Raw genomic sequence first — 19,850 nt, 5'->3', positions numbered from 1 at the left:
GGAGAAGCCCCGCCCAAGTCCCCGCCTCCCAGCGGCGAGGCCACGCCCCCTCTCTAGGGAGGCCTTTTGTGGAATGTTTACATCGGCCGCCGCCCGCGCGCGCGCTCCCTCACGGTTTCCCCCCCCCGCCCTCCGCCGGGTCCCGTCGCCGACATCCCCCCCCCCCCCCGCGGCCGTGGGGGGGGGGATGGGGATGTCGGCGACGGGACCCGGCGGAGGGCGGGGGGGGGGGGGAACGACGCTGCCTTTTGTCCCCGACCCCTTCACTTCCGGGATGGCAGCGCCCCACGTGGGGCGGGTCGGTTACACGTGCCGGGGGGGGAAGGGGGGTGGGAGACACACACGCACGCACGCACTGAGAGATTGGGGGGAGAAGAGCCACCTCCGCGCCGGCCACGCCCCCTCACGCCCCATTGGCCAATAGGAGCGGAGGGGGGCGTGGCTGGAGTGGGAGGCTGTTCACACACACTCACTGCTTTCCACCCCCCACCGCCGCCCCGCGCGGCGTCGCGCGCGCTTCCCGCCTTCCCCCTCAGCGCGATGGCGGCGGGGGCCTCCTTCCTTCCCTCCCTCCCCGGTGCGTGGTGAATGTGAGGGGAAAAGCAGATGTTACCTACCCTCAAGGCGTAGGCGGGGAACCCTGAATGGTAGGGGGAACTCCTTCCTTACCCCCACCCCCTCCCGGGGGCGGATTGGCCCCCGGCGTGGTTATCGTCACGGCCGGGCCGCCCACCGGGGGGCGGTGGCTGAGGGAAAGGCCTCGCCGTGGAAGGCGGGAGGGAGCTGACCCTGCCCCCGCCGGGGAGGGCGAGCAATACTCGGTCCCTTCTTGCTAAAACACTAGCTGGAGGTAGCGGGGTTTTAAATATTTTTTTTTATTTTTTTTTTTAATGATGATTTTTTTTTTTTCTTAGAAAGTTGTGGAGGGAGTTGCTGGCTCCCCCTCGGCTGCAGGGCCCCTGCCTGCCTTGAGACCAAGACTGGAAGAGCCAGGCCTGGCCTTGGATTATCCATCTACCAGACCTGCTGGCCCTCCAGAGTGCATGCAGGAGGGGGAAAATAAAAACACACACGCTAAACTTCTATTAAAATACGAATTTTGAGCATCTTCACTCAAAGAAAGTCTGGAACTCTTGTGTTTGTTTTTTTTCCTTTCTAGCTGCTTTTGCCTCTCTCAGCTCTGCTGAGAGGCCGCAGCAGAGGAGGATCTCCCTCGCCTCTTTGGCTGGGAGCTGCAGCCGGGTTTGGCTGCTAAAAGGTCTCTGGCCAGGGGTGTTTGAACCTGCACGGGCTGCCGTGCTGCTGAGGATTGAGCCTGAGCCCACGAAGCTGGTGGCAAGGAAGCAGGAAGGTTGAGAGATGAAGTGCTCTGGAGCCAGGCCGTTTCCAAACTCCCAGGGCTCAACGTGCACTGGGCAAATTACAGGCACTAAAGTAACTGTAATTAGCAAGACAGTGTGCACACAACCGAGGAACTCAGAAAGCCAAATGAGATGGCTGGGCACAGGGAGGGCATCCCCACTTTGGGATTTCCCTGCTTTGAATCCTGCATGAAGTGGCTGTTTCCACAGAAATCCCATCTTTCTGTTGCTGAGCGGGACCTGTGGGCACAGGGAGGAGGAGCAGACAGAGCAGACCCTCACATTGTGCAAAAGGACTAAAAACCCTGGCTTTGATGTGAAGCACAGCCCTAGAAATAGTCAGGAGGTGTAAGCGTTTGGCTTGTTTTTCCATGGAAAAAAGCTCACAACCCTTTCCTCCGCATGAGATGGGATCTTCATTCCTCCTCCAAGGACGCTTGGCACCACCTGCGGCTTTCAGCTCCGCACCCCGACACCCTCTGGAAAGCCCTGCTGAGCCAGGAAGAGCCACTGCTGACAGCACAGGCTTGAAAACAAACCACGAGCACCCCCTTTCTGCCCGTCTGCCACCCTGCTGGGGTGAAGAACGTCTTAGCAGCCAGGATGGAGGGGCCCGGCGTCCTTCCTCCCGAGGATGAGGAGCTCTCTGGGATGCTGGAAGCGCCCTGCAGTGGGCACAGGAAGGAGAACTGAGCCAGAGGAACGCAGTGGGGCAGAAAGCGGTACCCAGAAGAACGGGAACAGCCCCAGCAGAAACAAAACCGCTCCACAAACAGGATGTTCACAGCTCCAGGGATGCTCAGAATGCCCACCTCTCCCAGAACCACGGGCGCAGCTCTCGGAGACGGATGCCTTGCTGCCCCCTGTTCTTTTCCAGCCTCCAGCCCATAGGAGCCTGTCCCCAGGCCTGAAGCAGCAGGAAAAAGCATCCCCTTCTTCCAGTCCCAGAAAGGCGCTGGGCTTGCTTGGCTTTTCCAGGCTCCAGCTGAACAAACACAGGTGCTGCTGTTCCCACCCTCGCCAGGGACGGCTGCTCTGGGGGCACATGCTCTCCTGCTGGCTTTAGGGCTTGATTTGCACCAGCCGTCCCCCCCCAAATCCAGCAGGAAAATGCCTTTCCCCACAATGCTGCCACCGTCCATCCTTTTATAGCCTTTATTGCAGAACATTCCCCAAACTGCAGCCACCAAGGAAATAACAGCCAGAACTGCCCCCCAAAAACGCCATTCCTTTAATCTCCGCCACGAGCGTTAACGCGGAGCAGCAATGGGACCAAGCCCGTCTTCTTCAAATCAACAGCCACCCTATCCTTGTGCGTTAAGAGACAAACCCTCCAGACCACCCACCAAAAATCACCGTAAGGCAGATCCCGTGGCCTGTCCCCCGCCCCCCCCAGCCCCATCCACCAGGACACGCCACCGCCAGAGGCTCCTTGGTTGTCCTGGCCTTGGTCATCAGGGTGGCCAGGGCACCCTCCAGGCAGCAGACTGGTGCTCTGGAGCTTGGCCAGACCCCTTGGGGAAGAGGCCGGAGCTTGGAGAGGGGGTGACCTTCCCTCCTGCCCTTATCCTGCCCCCCCAGGAAAGCTGCCTGCAGCCTTGTTATCTCTGGCAGGGGCCTCACCCAGGAGGAGGTGGCTCTGGGGGCACCCAGACCATCACCCAGCTCTAGGACGGCTCTTAGAGGCAAGTCCTACCCCTCTGCCCCCTCAAAGTGTTGGGGGTGGGAGGGGGGGGAGAGCGACAGGTCTGTGTGTCCCCAGGGATGGGACCAGCTCGCTTTTGGGGACATGGGGGTGTACTAAGCCCTAAACTCCCTCCTCCCTTCTCCTCTCCTGCCCAACTCCACCGCGAGAGCCAGGAGGGACCTGGGGCTGGTAGGAGTATATTTATGTGTTGATACAAATAAAAACAAAACAAAAAACAAACCAAACCCCAAAAAGTAACAACAACGAAAAAACTTTTTCTCTGAATGAGAGCAAAATAGGAACATTTACAAATACTTCTGGCTCTGGCTTGGATCAAGTTAATGTTAAATACAAAAAAAAAAAAAACCACCACCCACCCCAAAAAAAACCCCAACTAAACAAAAATACACCCCCCACTCCTCCCTCCCTCTCAAGATTATAAAAAAATAAGAATATACACATTCAAAGAGCTTATTACAGTATAAAGTTACTGAGGCCCAGGCGCTGCCAGTCCCTGTGGAAGGGACAGGGGGGTGGGCAGGGGGACAGGGGTGGCTGTCCCCGGCAGGTGCTGCTGCCCCCCCCCCCCAGGGTTTTGGCTTTTTTTTTTTTAATTGTTTTGCTCAGCGCTTTTCCAGCCCGTGACTCACCGCAGGGCTGGGCTGGCTGGGGTTCCGGGGCAAAGCCGGAGGAGCCGGTCGGTCGGTCCCCGGTCTGTCCCCATCACCTCGTACCTAGTGACACCCCCGGCTGCACCCCCAGGGGCAAGGGGACACCGGCGAGCTCCTGGCCCCCACATCCCCCCCTCCCAACCAAAATCCTCCTCCCAGGAGCAGAGCTGCCCTTTCCCAGCAGGAGATGAGGATGGGGAAGATCGGATAAGGAATGGGGAGGGGGGTGACACCGAGCATCCCCGTGGGATGGGTACTGGGTCCCAACGCTGCCCACGAGGAGCAGGAAAGGAGGGGGGGGGAAGAGAAGCTGGGGTGGGGGGGGGAAATAAAAATAAAGACAAGACAGAGCCAGGGATCTCACCGCTCCAGGGATCACAGCGCTGGGAGGGCAGGAGAGTGGGGACCCAGGGGAGCTGCTAAAAGGGGTGCTTGTATATATGTCTCTATATAATAGGTGGGGGGGGTAAAGGGGGGTGTATTATATATATACATACGTACAGACACGCGGGCCGGGGGGCGGGTGGGACTGGAGGAAGCGCCTCTTCCTAAGCCCCCAGGGCAGGACTGGAAATACATATCCGAGGGCTCTGTGAAGCCCCTTTCTCCAGATACATTTTAGATGGTCCCAACGAAAAAAAAAATAAAAAAATAAAAAATAATAATAATTAAAAAAAAAAAAATCTTTGAGAAGAAAAGCCACCTCCCCAACCAACCAAACCCCCCCCAGGGAGAGGAGCGAGAGTCTCTTCCCGCGCCGTCCTCCACCCCCCACTCCCCCACGTTGGGTTTGGATAAGGCACGGTTCGTTAGCAGTGCTAAATAATTGAAGAGGGGCGGCCGCCTCCATGCTCCGGCACTGTCCGCTCGGCCGAGTCCCGGCGGTGTGGGGTGTCCATGGGGGAGGTGGTGGGTCTCAGTGTCCTGGTGAGCTTTTCTCCTGGCCAGGGCGGCTGTGGTTGGGGAGGAGCAGGCCCTCGCGCTGGGCGTGCTCCAGGACGGCAGTGTAACAGAAGTAATACTGCTCGGGGGTCTGGATGCTGAAGGCGCGTTGGGTCCGCATGCGCAGCACCGTCTGGTAGATGTTCAGCGTCCCCACGTCCTGCAGCTGGGACAGGCAGATGTCCAGCGCGCAAAAAGTACCTGGGGGTAACCATGGTGGGATGGCGTCAGCCACCAAAGAGCAGCCATCACTGCGAGAACCAGGGCAGTGGTGGACGATGGTGGGATGGGATGGCGTCAGCCACCAAAGAGCAGCCATCACTGCGAGAACCAGGGTAGTGGTGGACTATGGTGGGATGGGATGGCGTCAGCCACCAAAGAGCAGCCATCACTGCGAGAACCAGGGTAGTGGTGGACTATGGTGGGATGGGATGGCGTCAGCCACCAAAGAGCAGCCATCACTGCGAGAACCAGGGCAGTGGTGGTCCTCAGCCCCCCCGCTGACCTCCTGCATCACCCAGTGGTGGTCCTCCACCCAGTGGTGGTTCTAACCCTTTGGGACCATTGGGAGAAGCGGGTCCTGGGGACACGCATCCCTGGTTAACTGGCTTCCAAACCCATCATAGATCCCCAAGATGGAAATGCCATCCCAAATGGACAGGCTGGACTTGCCCCGCCACCACCACCCCACGTAGTGGGGTCACCCCCCTTACCTGTCCTGCCGATGCCAGCGCTGCAGTGCACCACGATGGGGGGTCCCCCAGGATGACCCTTGAAGCGAGGCCCCAGGGCGCTGACAGCCACCCTCTGCTGCTGCTTCACAGCCCCCAAAAAGTCGATGAGGGTGGCCGCAGAGGAGGGGACGCCGTAATCTGGCCAGCTCAGGTACTGGAAGTGGGACACCAGCCGCCGCTCCCTGGTCTGGGGGAAAGCAGGGGCTTTAGACCCTCTCCCCTCCTCTGCCCCCAGTGGCGGAGGACCTCCAGTGCCCCCCTGTGCCGTCCCCCACCAAGCAGCCATGGCCACACACCTCTGAGCTGTGGATCTCCAGGATGGTTTTCTTGTAATGGTTGAGGTTCTCCACGCCCAGGTTGGTGATGGTCAGGGCTCCAAAGCACACCTGGAAGTCCTTCTCCAGGGGCCAGTACTGGCCGCACTTTCTCCTGCCTCCCTCCTCCAGCCTGGGAGATGGAGAAGATGGTTATGTCCTCCTCACTCTCCTGCTAGGGACATGCCCCATGCCCCCCGCTGGCCTCATCCCCTTGGTCCATCCCTGAGATGGTGTCCCCACCCTGCAGGGCTCTGGCGGGCACCACGGCCGCAGGGTGACAGCAAAGCACCCAGCAGTGGTCATCCAACAGCAAAAACACTCGTTTTTCCAAAAAAAGGGGCTGTGCCCCTGCCACTTCCCCCCAGGGCACTCACCGAGTTGTCATCACGATCACCAGGACGTTTTGCTCCCACACCATGCGCCAGAAGTCACTGTAGGTGTTTTCCAGAGGCCCTGCGGGGACACCCCCCCAAAACCTGATGGGTTCTGGGCAAGCTCCTTCACCCAGCAGCCTCTGCCAGCATCCCCCTTGCCCTCCCCACCTTCGGGGCCCAACCCTGGTGTGGATCCACCAGCCCTGCCTGGAGCTGCCACCAGTTTGGCCCCCCCCGCCAGCACTGACTCCCCACCAGTGCCCCATTGGCTCAGCACCAATCCCCCCCCTTTCTGCTGGGTACTGCTTCATCTGGGGGCAGATGCTTGTGGGGCAAAGCTGGGGGGTGGCTTGGGGACAGGAGAAGGGGGGGGGGGCTGCCATCGCCACAAGGGGATGGACCTCTCGCCTTCTTCCAGGAGAAGCTCTGCTCCCTCCCACCTGAAGACTGGAAGGGAGTAAATACACCCAGGGAGGAGGGGGGTCTTGCCGGGCAGTGCCCTCCTCCCAGACTATTCCACCCCACAGCCGGTGGCTGATGCTGGGCAGGGAGGTGAAGCCCACGCCTGCATCAGGAGCAAGAGAACCCCTTTGGTGGCTCCCACAGGGGCTTGCGGCCATACCCTGAGTCCCGATGTAAGCATTCCTCTGCTTGTAGCCGTCCATGAAGCTGGCGTTGATGTAGTCAGTCAGCTGTGGGGAGAAAAGCAGGGACAGCATGAGCCCGGAGCCCAGTGTCCAAGGTGGACACAAGTAGCTCCAGGTGGGACCCATCCCGGGCTGGCTCACCTCCGGGCGGCTGTACGGCTTCGCCAGCTTGACACGGGTTTGGTCCAGGCAGGGCACGTCCCCGTACCGGTTCTTCTCCTGGTTGTAGGGTGCCCTGGGAGGCAGGGGAGAGGGAAGCAGGGATTCAGAGCAGCCCTGAGGAGAAGGACTTTGGGGTGTTGGTGAATGAGAAGCTCAACACAAGCTGGCAACGTGCGCTGGCGGCCCAGAAAGCCCCCCGCACCCTGGGCTGCATCCCCAGCAGGGCAAGGGGGGGAATTCTGCTCCTCTGCTCCATTCTGGGGAGATCCCCCCCTGCAGTGCTGCCTCCAGCTCTGGGGCCACCAACAGCAGAAGGACATGGACCTGTTGGAGCAGGGCCAGAGGAGGCCACGGAGATGCTGGGAGGGCTGGAGCCCCTCTGCTGTGAGGACAGGCTGAGAGAGTTGGGGAGATTCAGCCCGGAGAAAAGGCTCCGGGGAGACCTTAGAGCCCCTTCCAGTCCCTCAAGGGGCTCCAGGAAAGCTGGGGAGGGACTCTGGATCAGGGAGGGGAGCCATAGGAGGAGGGGGAAGGGTTTGACACTGAAAGAGGGGAGATTTAGATGAGATCTGGGGAAGAAATTCTTTGCTGTGAGGGTGGTGAGAGCCTGGCCCAGGTTGCCCAGAGAAGCTGTGGCTGCCCCATCCCTGGAGGGGTTCAAGGTCAGGTTGGATGGGGCTTTGAGCAACCTGGTCTGGTGGGAGGTGTCCCTCCCCAGGGCAGGGGGTGGGACTGGATGATCTTTAAGGTCCCTTCCAACCCAAACCATTCTATGATTCTATGTGTCCCAGGGGGGAAGGGAAAGGCACCATCCCTCCCTCTGTGCAAGCCTCTGGTGCCTGTAGCCTGGGCTCTGCTGCCATCACCTGGCCAAAGCCTCGGGAAGCAGATTCCCGGCCAGGTCCTGGTCCCCACTGTCCCCTGCGCAGCTCCCTCCTACCCCCGGGGGCTGAGGGAGCCCAAAAAGCGGGCTTGCAGCATCACTGGGCTGGTGGTCTCCATTGCTAACCCAAAGCACCACACCCCAAAGAGGCAGCCAAGCCGCCACCTCGCAGCAGAAGTGCAGGGAAGGGGGGGGACCCAACATTTTTGACGCGAGAGAGGGGACCCCCACACTGTCCCCAACCCGGTTCCCTCCTCCCCCAACTCACAAAGAGCAGACGAAGGTGCCGGCTGGGCTCCTGCGCCGAATGTCTTCGTACTCTTCATAGATGCCCCGCTTCTGCTTGCGGCTGACATGGTCCAGCAGCTCCTGGAGGGTGACGGACTTGGGTCCGGGGACATGGACGGAGCCGTTATCTTTGGGGGCCACCAGCGGCACCAGGATGAGCTCGTCCAGGGGGTCGGGGTGCCCGTTCTGCTGGGGCAGGAACCGGCAGTTCCAGCTCAGAGGGTCCAGCTTGAGGGATCCCCCGAGGTACTCGGGGAGGCATTCCCGGGGCAGGTGCTCCTTCAGCTCCGACATCTTCACCATCTGCACCTGCGGGAGGAAGAGGAGGAGCAGGGGTGACTCCCAGAAGGATGGAGAGGGGACGGAGACAGGGAGGCCAATGGTCTGGACTGATCCTGATGGAACCCAGAGATTTTTCCCAACCGCATCGGGGGGGTCTTCTCTCTCTCGCTCCCCTGCCCCGGGAGGGCACCCAAGGGAACGCCAGTGGCGGGGCAGGGGATGCCCCCTGCCACATACCCCACACTGACCCCCAGCTCTGAATTTGCTTTTGGGAGAAGTTCAGAGCTGCTTGCCAAAGGGCAAAGTCCAGCCCAGGGAGACGTCGGGCTGGAAACGGGCTCCATCAGCAGCACCGCCGATGCCGAGGGGATTTTTTGGGGGTATTTTTGGCATTGCCAGACAGGGCCTGAGCACAGATATTTAAGTTTCCCTTTTCTCCTGCGGGCTCAGCAGATTATTTCCTTTCCTTTGAATTATTTACCATCGCCTCCGCTTTGCTGCTGCTGCTCCACCACAGAGGGAGGAATTGCAGGTGATTTCCAAAGGGGTTCAAAGATATTTGCTGAAACCACCAAAAACCAGGATGCCCCCCTACGAAACAGTTGGCTGAGAAAAAGCTCTATTTCCCAGGGATTTGGGCTCCGCAGCTTCCAGCAGATGGGGCTGAGGGGCACAAGCTGCTGACACCACCCTGAATCACAGCATCACAGAATGCTATGGGGTTGGAAGGGACCTCTGGAGATCATCTAGTCCAACCCCCCTGCCAAAGCAGGTCCACCCAGAGCAGGTTGCACAGGAACATGTCCAAGCGGGGTTTAAATGTCTCCAGAGATGGAGACTCCACCACCTCTCTGGGCAGCCTCTTCCAGGGCTCTGCCACCCTCAAAGTGAAGAAGTTCCTCCTCATGTTTAGATGGAACTCCTTATGTTCAAGTTTGTGCCCGTTTCCTCTTGTCTTGTCACTGGGCACCACTGAAAAAAGACTGGCCCCATCCTCCTGACACCCACCCTTTAAGTATTTATAGGTGTTGATCAGATCCCCCCTCAGCTTTCTCTTCTCCAGACTAAAAAGCCCCAAGTCCCTCAGCCTTTCCTCATCAGAGAGATGTTCCAGGCCCCTCATCATCTTTGTAGCCCTCTGCTGTACCCTCCCCAGCAGTTGCCTGTCCTTCTTGAACTGGGGAGCCCAGAACTGGACCCAGTGCCCCAGATGGGGCCTCCCCAGGGCAGAGCAGAGGGGAGGATGACCTCCCTCGACCTGCTGGTCACACTCTTCCTGATGCCCCCCAGGATGCCATTGACCTTCTTGGCCACAAGGGCACGTTGCTGGCTCACGGTCATCCTGTTGTCCACCAGGACTCCCGGGTCTCTTTCCTCAGAGCTGCTCTCCAGCAGGTCAGCCCCCAAGGTCACCCTGTCCCAAGACCAGGCTGGATGGGGCTTTGAGCAACCTGGTCTAGTGGGAGGTGTCCCTCCCCATGGCAAGGCGGTCGGAACTCGATGATCTTTAAGGTCCCTTCAAACCCAAACCATTCTATGAAGGGGAAAATGGTCTCTGCCCTCCCCGCCGGGGGGGGACAGGACAGGGGACCCCCACACTCACCCGCTCCCGCAGCTTCTCCTTCAGCAGCAGGCTGATGATGGAGTAGGGCACGCGGAACCACATGGGCGCTCCCACGATGAAAACCTTCTTCAGCCGAGCCGGGAAAGCACCCTGCAGGGTGGGGTGGGGGGAGAGGAGTCAGATCTGCGCTCTGCTGGGGTGGGGGACACGTCCCAGCAGAGAGGACGACCAGCAAATGGACCCCAAGGTGGCAACGCCACATCTGAAGCGAGCCTTGCGCCCCACACAGCCACCCTTATTTTTATGCTCCGATATGGAAACAAGTTATTTCCTTGGAATTAGGTAGGCAGAGGGTTTGGCTCCGCAGGGGAGAGGTGAATCCTGGGAGCAGGAATTTGTGCGGAGAACACACCCTGGCCAGTATTTACCGTTATATCTTTTTTTTTTTTTTTTTTTTCTTTCTTTTCCCGGAGAAGGGAGGAGGCACGAAATGCCAGTATGATTAAAAAAATAATTTGCATCTGTTTTCCCAAAAGCGCTGCCAGCAGCTGCAAGAGGAATCCGGCACGGGGACAGCTGATCCCCTCCCACCCATGGGACACTGGCTGGGTCCAGCCTGGCAGCCTCCCAGCGCCTTCCTGAGGTCCTGGGGGCCGGTCCTCCTCGGCTGAGACGTGGTCAGCGTGGTCTGGCAGAATTCATGCCAAAACCACGGGACTTCGTGTACTCGAGTGGCCCGCGTGACGTCCCCAGCCACCGGGTCACCCCTGGCCGTTACCTTCAGCAGGTTGAGGATCTTCTTGCTGAGGTCCAGCTCGAAGTTGGTGTACTGTGACCCTGCCATGTCGTAGATGAACACCAGCCCATTCCTCTGGGTTTCAAAGCTGAGAGAGGGTGGGGGGCAAAAAAAGAGCCACGTCAACCCCGCAACATCCACCTGCACGAGCAGATCTGCCCCACACTGCCCTCATCTTCAGCTTGCTGACCCCCCTTCTCCTCCCCCCCCCAAAAAAAATCCCCTTCTGCCCTTCCAGAAGGACTCCTGGACCCCAAAGCTCACGTCTGCATTTCCCAGCTGCTCCACCACCTCATCCTACAACCCTTAATTAAGCCTGGCCCGTCTCTTAAGCCTGTCTCAGCTGCACCGCCTGTGATGGGCAAGTTCAGGAATGGAAAGAGCCCAGTGGGATGAATGGGATGTCTGGGCTTTATATTTTTGGCAGGGCTCACGTTACGTCTCGCCGGCAGCGGGGGCTGCCTCCTCGCCAGCCGAAGCCTGCAGGCATCACGGGGCTTTGCTAAACTGAAACCTGGGCACGGGGCAGGGAAAGGCCACGAAAAGCCCAGTCCAGGGCTCGGGGGATTTGTTTCCCCTCTGAACGCCTCCGCGGTGATGACTGGCTTGAGTTCAAACTGGGGGAAGACAGGGAATTTTCAAGCCACAGGGAGCTGTGATGCCCTTCTCTTCCCTAAATAGGGATGGGACACCGGGCAGCATGCAGATAGACCCAGCCATGATTCCACCTTCGCGGCACATCTTTTCCCTGCGAAGCCTTTCGGAGGGATTCCCTCAACACCTCAGAAGGCAGCAGCGTCTCCCCTCGCCCCTGGGAGATAAGGGGGACCCCAGGGTGCTCTAAGACAGGGTGCCCCCGACTCACCTCTCCACGGCTCGGTCCAACAGGTAGAAGAGCGCCTGGAGCACCACGTGCTGCACGCTCTTGCTGGGGTGATGCAGCTTGGCCGTGAAGAGGGCAATGGAGGCTCCCGAGGGGTCCCGCACGCTCTGGCGAGGGGAAAAAAGAAAAAAATAAAAAAAATCAAAAAGTCAGGTCCCCACATCACCTAAGGATGGCCCACGTGGCACGGAGCCAGGACAAGCCACCCAGCTGGGGTAATTCGGGGTGGTGGTGGTGGGGGGGACACCCCTCCACCTACCAGAATGGTGAACTTGCCGCTGAGCAGCTCCGAGCGCAGCGGCTCCTCGTGCGGCTTGAGCTTCACGATGCCCTCCTTCAGCCGCGTCTCCTGCAGGCAGGGAGCCGGCGTGATGGCCAGAACAGCCACCCCAGCTAGCCACCCACCATCGTGTCTCCGTGGTGAGGGGGGAGGAGGGGACACACTCAGACCTCCAAGGGAAGCCCCAGCGGGGAAACCTCCACTCCACAGCCCCCTTTTCCAGCAGGGGATTGCAAACGGCTGCAGCACCGCAGCTCCCGGCACGGGGAAAAGTGGCTTTGCAAAACAGGGATGGAAAAGGTGTGTGTGTGTATATATATATGTGCATATACGTGCTTTATATATGGGGAGATGCCCGGGAGGGCACCCCGTGAGCACAGAGGCTGCGCTCAGCACGGGGGGAGGAGACTGGGGTCGGTGAGGTCTCCATGGTGACTCGCCTTGGCTGAAAAAGGATTTTCCAGCCGGATAAAACCCATCAGGGAGGGTGGGGAAAAGAAAAGAAAAAAAAAAAAAAAAAAAAAGCAAGGGGAGGGTCTTCCTTCCCGAAGCACTTGGGGAGGTGGGGGGAACCGGCCCTGCTTGCTTACCCGGTAGGAGTGAAAGAGCTCGATGGCCCGCAGGACGTCGAACTTGCGGGCCATGAGGAACTTGACAGCCACGTTCCAGGAGAGCGGGGACACATTGTACTGGCCCGTCCACTTGTTGATCTCCTCCAGGAACTGCTTGGTCGCCTGCGGGAGGGACGAGGGGCGCACTGTTGAGAGGGGAGGGGAGCACCAAGGAGCATCCCTGGTGACCATGGGAGCTGTACGGTCAGGGGCTGAGCACAGCTCAGCAAACCCAGCAGTTCCTCGGGGAGCTCTAGGGGAGTAAGTGGTAGGAGCGTTGGCAGGGGAAAATCGGTTTTAGGGCTGGGGGAGACTTTTAGAAGGGAGGCAGGGAGTAAAAGGAGGATTTTATAGGTGGCAAACTCCTGTTCAGACACAGCAGCCTGGGTGCAGCATCCTCCCGGAGCTGCAGCCAACCCGGCTGCGTGAACACGATGTGCTACAGGACATGGACCAGCTCACCCAGTAAGGCCAGTTTCACACAGCTGCAGAAGACCAGATGAGATGGGTTCAGTCCAGGAGGGTCCCAGGACGCTCCCCACAGTCCCGTACCATGCCGGGGCCGTCCCCCACAAGCATGCTCCCCTCCCAAAGCATCGGCACCGCACGCACCCCACACCGTGAGAGATCAAGAAAGAAACTTTCCTAACCCTAGAGCCGACGGAGTCACAGAACACCCAGAAGGCTTAAAACCCTGAAGGCAAGTGAAAAAAAAAAAAAAAACAACCCCAAATTTATCATTTTTTTTTTTACAAGTTGCATGGGCTCAGGGTTTCCGAATGCTGTGATAATGGAAGAAGCTTTGACTTCTGCTGTGTGTTGACCCTCTTGTCCCATACAGGCACCCTGAGGGACACGGGGCAGCACAGAACAGCCTCCCACCAGGTACCACTCAAAGGATGCGGCCAGGATGCAGGGGGTCCCCCAAAATGCTCCAGGCACACGCCAAAACGGAGGAGCTTCCATCCTCAAAAGAGTGAAGGATGGCAATGACAGCCTGAGGAGGAGGAGGGACAGGAAGGGCTGAAGGCTGGCTCCCGGAGGCCGTGTTGGAGGTCAGGTGGCAGCACGGAGTTACGGAGAGCTATTCAGCCAGGAAAGGTCGTCGGCGTTAATGACTTCCGACCGGAGGAAGCAAAGGGCCGGGGTTTATCGGCGGCGTGAGGCTCGGCGATGAGCCCCTCTGGTGGGATGAGCCAAAGGAGCCCAGCTTGTCCGCGGGGGTCTCCGCAGCCCGCCTGGCATCGCAGCAGGCATTTTCAGAAGAGGTACCAGCTTGCCTGCCTACTGGCAGCCACCAAGGGCCAGCCCAGACCCCCAACACATGGCAGCCAGAAGCTCCTGAACTCTGTACCGGAGCCCCGCAGAGTGACCAGGCGAGCACCAGCTGGGAGGGAACTCCTGGAATTGGGCTGGATCCGCTGCCAGCAGCACCAGGAGGAATCCGAAAGTGGGTTTCGATTCCCTGGCTCCCAAGCCCTGGCAAAAATCCCTTTTGAGCAACTCGAGTCCTCCCGTGGCAGCTGGATCGGTCCCCCCATCCCCACAACTGCTGGGGACAAGGGGCTGGGGGGAAGCGGGCAAAGCGGGGAGCGGAGGAGGCGGGGGGGTGTGTGTCCTCCCCACACACCTGGCATTCCCACCTCCCAGCTGGCAGGAGCTTTTTCTGGGAGCTCTACTTAGGGGCTTGCCTTTACCCCCATGGCTTCAGCTGCGGCAGCCCCCACTTTGCCAAAACAAAAGCCCAAAGTCTTTCTGGGCCCAAATTTCTAACCATTTCTCCTCTGTCAAAAAGGGGCGGGAAAATAAAGGGGGGGCAACAGAGAAACCATCTTCAGCTTTAAGACAACACACAAATCCAGGGGTGCATGTAATAAAGAAATACATTCTAGCTGTAAGCTCAGGTGGGGAACCCCTCCGGGGCAGGGGGGGTATTCCCACTTCGGCAGGGGCCCCAGTATCCCAGATACTGGGGCTAGAGATGCAAACCCCGAGTGACAGCAGAGCTGCTCCTTCCTTTCCCAGCACCTGCAGGATGGCGCAGCGACAGAGGGAAGCGCCAGGCGTGCTCCCACCACCGGATGGAGACCAGAGCTGATGCCACCACCATCATCAGACGGGAATGACACCCCGAGGGGGACGGTGGCAGCGGGGAGAGGGACGCGACGTGTGGTTGAGCTCACCTTCCTCAACATCTACCCCATCGTACCTCACACCACCCCATTTCCAGCACTGAGCACAAGGGACGCCAGGCTTTCTTTTTTTTTTTTTTTGGCAAGTGGGGAAGAACCCAGGGAATAAAACCATCACTTCTGGCCCCGATCCCACAGGGATTTATCCGGGTGTTGAGCTGAGCGCGGCAGGGATCGCTCCATGCGCCGGAAACGAAGCCCGTGGAACCAAAATACGTGGCAAAAAGCCCCGTTTCTGCAAGCGCCGGCAGCAGAAGGGTCCAGGGCTGGGCGTTGGGAATACAATGCCGGTCTTTGGAGCGCTGGCGTCACCGAGGTCCTCGCTTTGCCGTGCCGGGGCAGGGTGGTGACAAAGCCACCCGCCGCAGGAACACAGGGGCTCTTCAAGCCCTCCTTCCCTTCAAACCCGCCCTCCTTCTTCAGCCCCCCGGGGGGGGGCAGGGGGGAAAGCCCTGTGAAAATTGCAGCTGGGCTGAAAAAAACCCTGAGGAAAAAGTTTGGCTCCTCTGGGATAGTCCGGGGAGGGAACTGTGGAGATCCTAAGGAACAGGGGACTGTTCCTTAGGATCCTGAGGCTGGCAGGGAGAGGAGAGGGGGTGAAGTTCCCTCCCCCCCTCCCCCAGCGAGCAGGGACCGGCCAGAGGAGCAGCTCTTCCCGGGGGTCCCAGGGGACACCAGGGCAAGTGGAGGAAATCCTGATGGTCCCCAAGGAGGACAAAGTGGTGGCAGGAAGGGGATGTCCCAGCCCCAACCAACACTTACCCATGAAAAGAGAGAGAGAAACTTTTCCACTATTTTGGTACTTCCAAGCCCCCAAGGGCAGCCTTCCCCCACTCCAGTCCGACAATCCAAACCCCAAATATCCCTTTCATCTTCTCCAGCCGCTATTCCCGCACAAACCAAAACATCTGGGATCCCTCTCCTGGGAATGCCGGCTCTCCCTGCCTGCAAACCAAGCCTTCCCTGCCCAAGCGGGATCTTCTAAAACCTCCTTTGCTGGAAGCTTTAAAGCCCCTTCCGCAACACAAATCCCAGGCACCTGCGGGGACAGAGGGCAGGGACACCCCCGGCTCCCTCTGTGAGATTTTTATGATCCCGGAGGTAGCAAGCACCGCTCCCGGGAGCGGTGCTGATAAGAGGGAGGTGTGGTGGAGGAGAAAGCCTGGGAGCGCCGCATTTTCCCCAGCACGGGCTGGGGGACGGACTCCTCCACACCCCGAGGTCTCCGTACCGACCCCCTCTCTGCCTCCCCTGTGGAAATTAAGGATGTTTTAAAAAAAAACACAAAAAAAACCCCAGAAAACCAAGCAAACAAATAGGAAACTGATTCTCCCATCCCTTTCGCCTGGTAGCCCCCGAGGCCAGCACAGTGGCCCCTGTGATGCCAGCCCGAGCATGGCCATGGGGCAGAAGGGAACCTGGTTCCGAGGCAGCCTCCGTCTCCCGGGCTCCGCATCCCCATCCAGCGGGGAGGTGGCTGGATGCAACCCAGGGTGGGCATCCCTGGGGAGGGAGACGATGAGGACGAAGGAGGGGAGAGCCAGAGGCTGCTCCAGCCAGGCCAGGAGCCCCGTCTGGCTTATCGGCCCCGCTCCCCAGCAACATCCTCCCGCGGTGACGCAAGGGCCGGCGGAGGAAGCCGGGACGTCACGGGAGGGCTGGGGCGTGGGAAGCGCGTGCACACGCATCCCCACGCCAGCCTGCCCACGGTGGGGGGGGGGGCTGCCAGGAGAGGCCATTACAGGGGGAGGGGGGGGGGACGACACACACATGTCAGTTTGGGGGTGCACGACCCCCAACCCCACACTCACCCCCTGTGGCCACCGCACGGGCCTTTGCAAAGGCCTTTGGGATGAGCGCTGCGCGGGTTGGGGGTGCGACTGCGCAGATGGGGGGGTACCCAGATTGGGGAGGGGGATGTGAGGATGGGGCTTTCCTTGGGGAGAACCACCCCACGGGGAAAAAAACAAACAGCGCTGCAAACAGAGATGGCCAAAAAACTGGGGGGGGGGGGGGGATGGATAGGGACACACAACGGACACACAGAGTGGGGGGGGGGGCGACACAGCGTGGGGTGGGGGGGGATACAGCACAAGGTGGGGGGGACGACAGAGTTTGGGGGTTTGGGGGGGGGGGGATATGACACGACACAGTGCAAAGTGTGGGAGGGGACACGACACAGAGGAAGGGGGTACAAAGCCCAAGGAGATGTTGGAGGGGGGGGGCCACACACGACACAGCCCAAGGAAAGGGGGGTACGAGGGACACAGTGCAAGGCGGGGGGAGTGTTGGGGGGGGGGGGGGGGGGGGGGTGTCCGACGGACACACAGCCCAAGGGAGTGGGGGAAGAGACACAGCACAAGGAGGAGGGGGACACACACACAAACCGGGGGTGGTGGGGGGGGGACACACAGTGCAAGGAAGGGTCCGGCCCGGGGAAACGGAGCCCGGCGGGGACTTACCTGCTCCTCCTCAGCGCTGAGCTCCGCGGCCATGCTGCGCGGCCCCGCTGTCCCCCAACCCCCCCGGGCCGGACCGAGCCGTACCGGGCGGTACCGGGCCGGGTTAAGCGGCGGGCGCCCCGCCAGAGCCCATCCCCGGGGACCGGCGGCGCTGCGGGCACCGGCCCCTCCCGCCCCCCCGCCCGCCGCTGAGCTCGGCGAGGGCGGCTCCGCCCCGGGATCCCCGCCGAAAGTGCCGAAAAAATGAAAATAAATTAAAAAAAAAAAAGGCAAATAAAAAATATATATTTAAGAAATAATAATAATAATAATAATAAAAAAAATAAAATGTGTATTTCTCTATGGCGGCTCCCCCCGGTAGAGTTTGGCTGGCGGCGGGAGAAGAGGCGCTCGGCGGGGCCGGGCCGGGCTGAGCTCCCCGCCCCGCTCCGCTCCGCTCTGCCCCGGCGGGGGCGGCGGCAGGAAGCGGCCGCAGCCCCCTCCCCTGCCGGGAGGAGTGGGGCGGGGGGGGAGGCAGGAAGCCCTTCCCCCGGCAGCGGGGGGGGGGCAGTGGGACGGGATGGGGATGGAGGAGCCGCCGGAGCCTTTTCCCCGCCCCGGGGGGGGGCGGTTGTGGGGGGGTGGCGGCGCGTCCCCCGGCATCATCCCCCTTTCACCCCCCCGGGCATCACCCCCCTTTCACCCCCCCCGGCATCATCCCCCTTTCCCCTTTCACACCCCCCCCCGGGCATCATCTCCCTTTCACACACACACCCCCACCCCCCCCCGCTCCGGTAGCACCGCTAAAATGGTGGCGGCGGCGGCGGCTCTGCCTGGTGAGGAGGGAAGGGGCAGCGCTGGAAAAGGGACGGTTGAGACACACACCCCCCCGCTTCCATCCTGGGACACCTTCCCACCCAAAGGGCACGGTGTCGCTCCTTCGAGCCCGCCACCAGGGAACATCCCCCTCCCTCACCCCACCCCATACACCCCACCCCTCCCCCAAAATCGGCCTTTTTAAAAAATTATTATTGTGGATGTGTGCTGTGCCCCCAAACTGTGCGAGCAGCGACCCCGGGAGGGGGGCAATCAGCCTGCGGCCCCCTCCTCTCCCGATACCCTTTCCGGCAGCGGCGTGGCCCTTCCCGGTATTCCAGCCTCTGCCTCCCAGCCTTCCCCCGCGGGAACCCGGCACTTCCAGCCCTTTCCTCTTCTCTCTCTCCTCCACCATCCCTAAACCCCCCTTCCCGGGCCTGGATGGAGAGCCCCCCCGGAGCGGGGAGACCTTGGGGAACCCCCCTCCCAACACACACACACACACACACACTGAAAAGCCGAGCTCTGGGATGTGTGTGTGTGGGGGACACGTTGGGCTGCAGGAGACTGGTCCCACAGCCTTTGCACCTAACTGGGAAAAAAAAATATGGAAGACAGGGCAGAGGGAAGGGGCCAAGCCCAGCACCGGGTGGCCATCTGTCCGTCCTGCGAGCTGGACGGCCGTCTGTCCGTCCTCCAGAACCTCAGTCCACATCTACGGGGTTGAGCTGCCCGCTCGGCTCTCCTGCCCCAAGCCTAAATTTCGGTCCCCCCACATCCCCACCCCCAGGGGTTGACCCCTCCTGGGTGGAAGCTCCCAGCTGGAAGCGGGGGCAGATGGCACCCAGCAAATAAAAAAAAAAAAAGAGTCCCAGCAACAAACGGCGCTGGCCCTGGCCGCTTCCGTTTAACACCCTCTCTCCAAACACTGCCTCGGGTTTCCAGCAAGGAATTGGAACGCAAATATTTATTTCTCCGGCCCTAGCTCCGCTCTTTTAAAAAGGGAAACTATGTGGCATCATCCGGAGCCAGCGGAAAGCGAGGGTTGCTTCCCTCCCGCTCTCCCCCATGGATGGGAGCAAGCTGGGGGAGGCTGCAGCTCCTTTTCTCCCCCTCCCCACGGCTGGAGGACCTCGGGAGGTTGCAGTAACCTGAGCGGCAGCTTTCTCTGCCCTAAGGGATGCGCAAAGCAGCCTCCTTCCAGCCGCCCACCTCCGGGTTTAATTGCCCAGACGGAAGGAAAAAGGAGACGCCGAGAGGATGCTGGATGCGGGTCTCCCGGCTGGGGAGAGACGGAGGCGCAGGAGGAACTGGAGCAGCCCGGAGCCTTCGAGGGATGGGGAAGGACAAGGCAGCCCAAGGTGTTTGTCCTCTTTCCCCCTTTGGGGTCCAGCTGCTTCATGTGCTAAATAAATAAATAAATAAATAAAAATAATGAAAATAAAAGAGGGCAGGACGCTGGGATGCTGCGGAGCCAGGGTGCTGCTTCCTCCCCTCCCAGAGCCAGCCCTGGCTGCGGCTCGGCCAGTTCCTGCTGCCCGCTGGTCTAATCAATAGCGGCTGCACAGTCAGATGATCGCAGGCAGCTCACAGCCTTGGCACGGAAACAAGCAATTTTCTGGGAAAAAACGGGGGGTGCGAGGGCAGGATACAAGTACCCCCGCTATCTGCAGGCAGCCATCCCCGCTCTCCGTATCTCCTCCTGGATAGTGGCCCTCCTGGGGGCAGGGAGGGGGGGACGGGGACACACAATTCCACGGACTCCCCAGTGCTGTGCTTAGGCTGGTATTTTATCTCCCTGCATCCGACCTCTTGATTTCCCTCTGGAAAAGAACCCGGGGACGGCGGGTACAAGGGTTTCACCCCCACTAAATCCAGGGAAAGGCAGCTGGGACAAGAGGGGCAAGGGGGGGGAGGGA

At 60.2% G+C, this 19,850-nt stretch overlaps 1 protein-coding gene across 1 annotated transcript; it reads right to left on the bottom strand.

Moving 5' to 3' along the window:
- Nucleotides 1–4,635: 4,635 nt before the first annotated feature.
- PTPN9 (protein tyrosine phosphatase non-receptor type 9) lies at nt 4,636–17,169 on the bottom strand. Its single transcript, XM_074156192.1, has 13 exons — nt 17,137–17,169; nt 12,462–12,605; nt 11,851–11,940; nt 11,574–11,698; nt 10,691–10,796; nt 9,952–10,062; nt 8,047–8,375; nt 6,875–6,968; nt 6,709–6,778; nt 6,087–6,165; nt 5,692–5,842; nt 5,375–5,582; nt 4,636–4,862 (listed from the first exon to the last, which is right to left on the bottom strand). The coding sequence occupies exons 1-13, from the start codon at nt 17,167–17,169 to the stop codon at nt 4,636–4,638; spliced, it is 1,767 nt and encodes a 588-aa protein (XP_074012293.1).
- Between the last annotated feature and the right edge of the window lie 2,681 nt (nt 17,170–19,850).

Source organism: Numenius arquata, chromosome 11, assembly GCF_964106895.1.
Source record: "Numenius arquata chromosome 11, bNumArq3.hap1.1, whole genome shotgun sequence".
NCBI classification, from domain to species: Eukaryota; Metazoa; Chordata; class Aves; order Charadriiformes; family Scolopacidae; genus Numenius; species Numenius arquata.
The sequence above is the reverse complement of the archived record's forward strand: the minus strand, read 5'-3'. Positions and strand labels throughout refer to the sequence as shown.

Excerpts from the sequence above, each read along its gene's own strand:
- PTPN9 (XM_074156192.1), bottom strand. The coding sequence starts at position 17,169 with ATGGCCGCGGAGCTCAGCGCTGAGGAGGAGCAG. Across the intron at positions 10,797-11,573 it reads TTGGACCGAGCCGTGGAGAG|CTTTGAAACCCAGAGGAATG; the intron begins GTGAGTCGGGGG and ends ACCCTCTCTCAG. Across the intron at positions 4,863-5,374 it reads CGCTGGCATCGGCAGGACAG|GTACTTTTTGCGCGCTGGAC; the intron begins GTAAGGGGGGTG and ends GGTTACCCCCAG.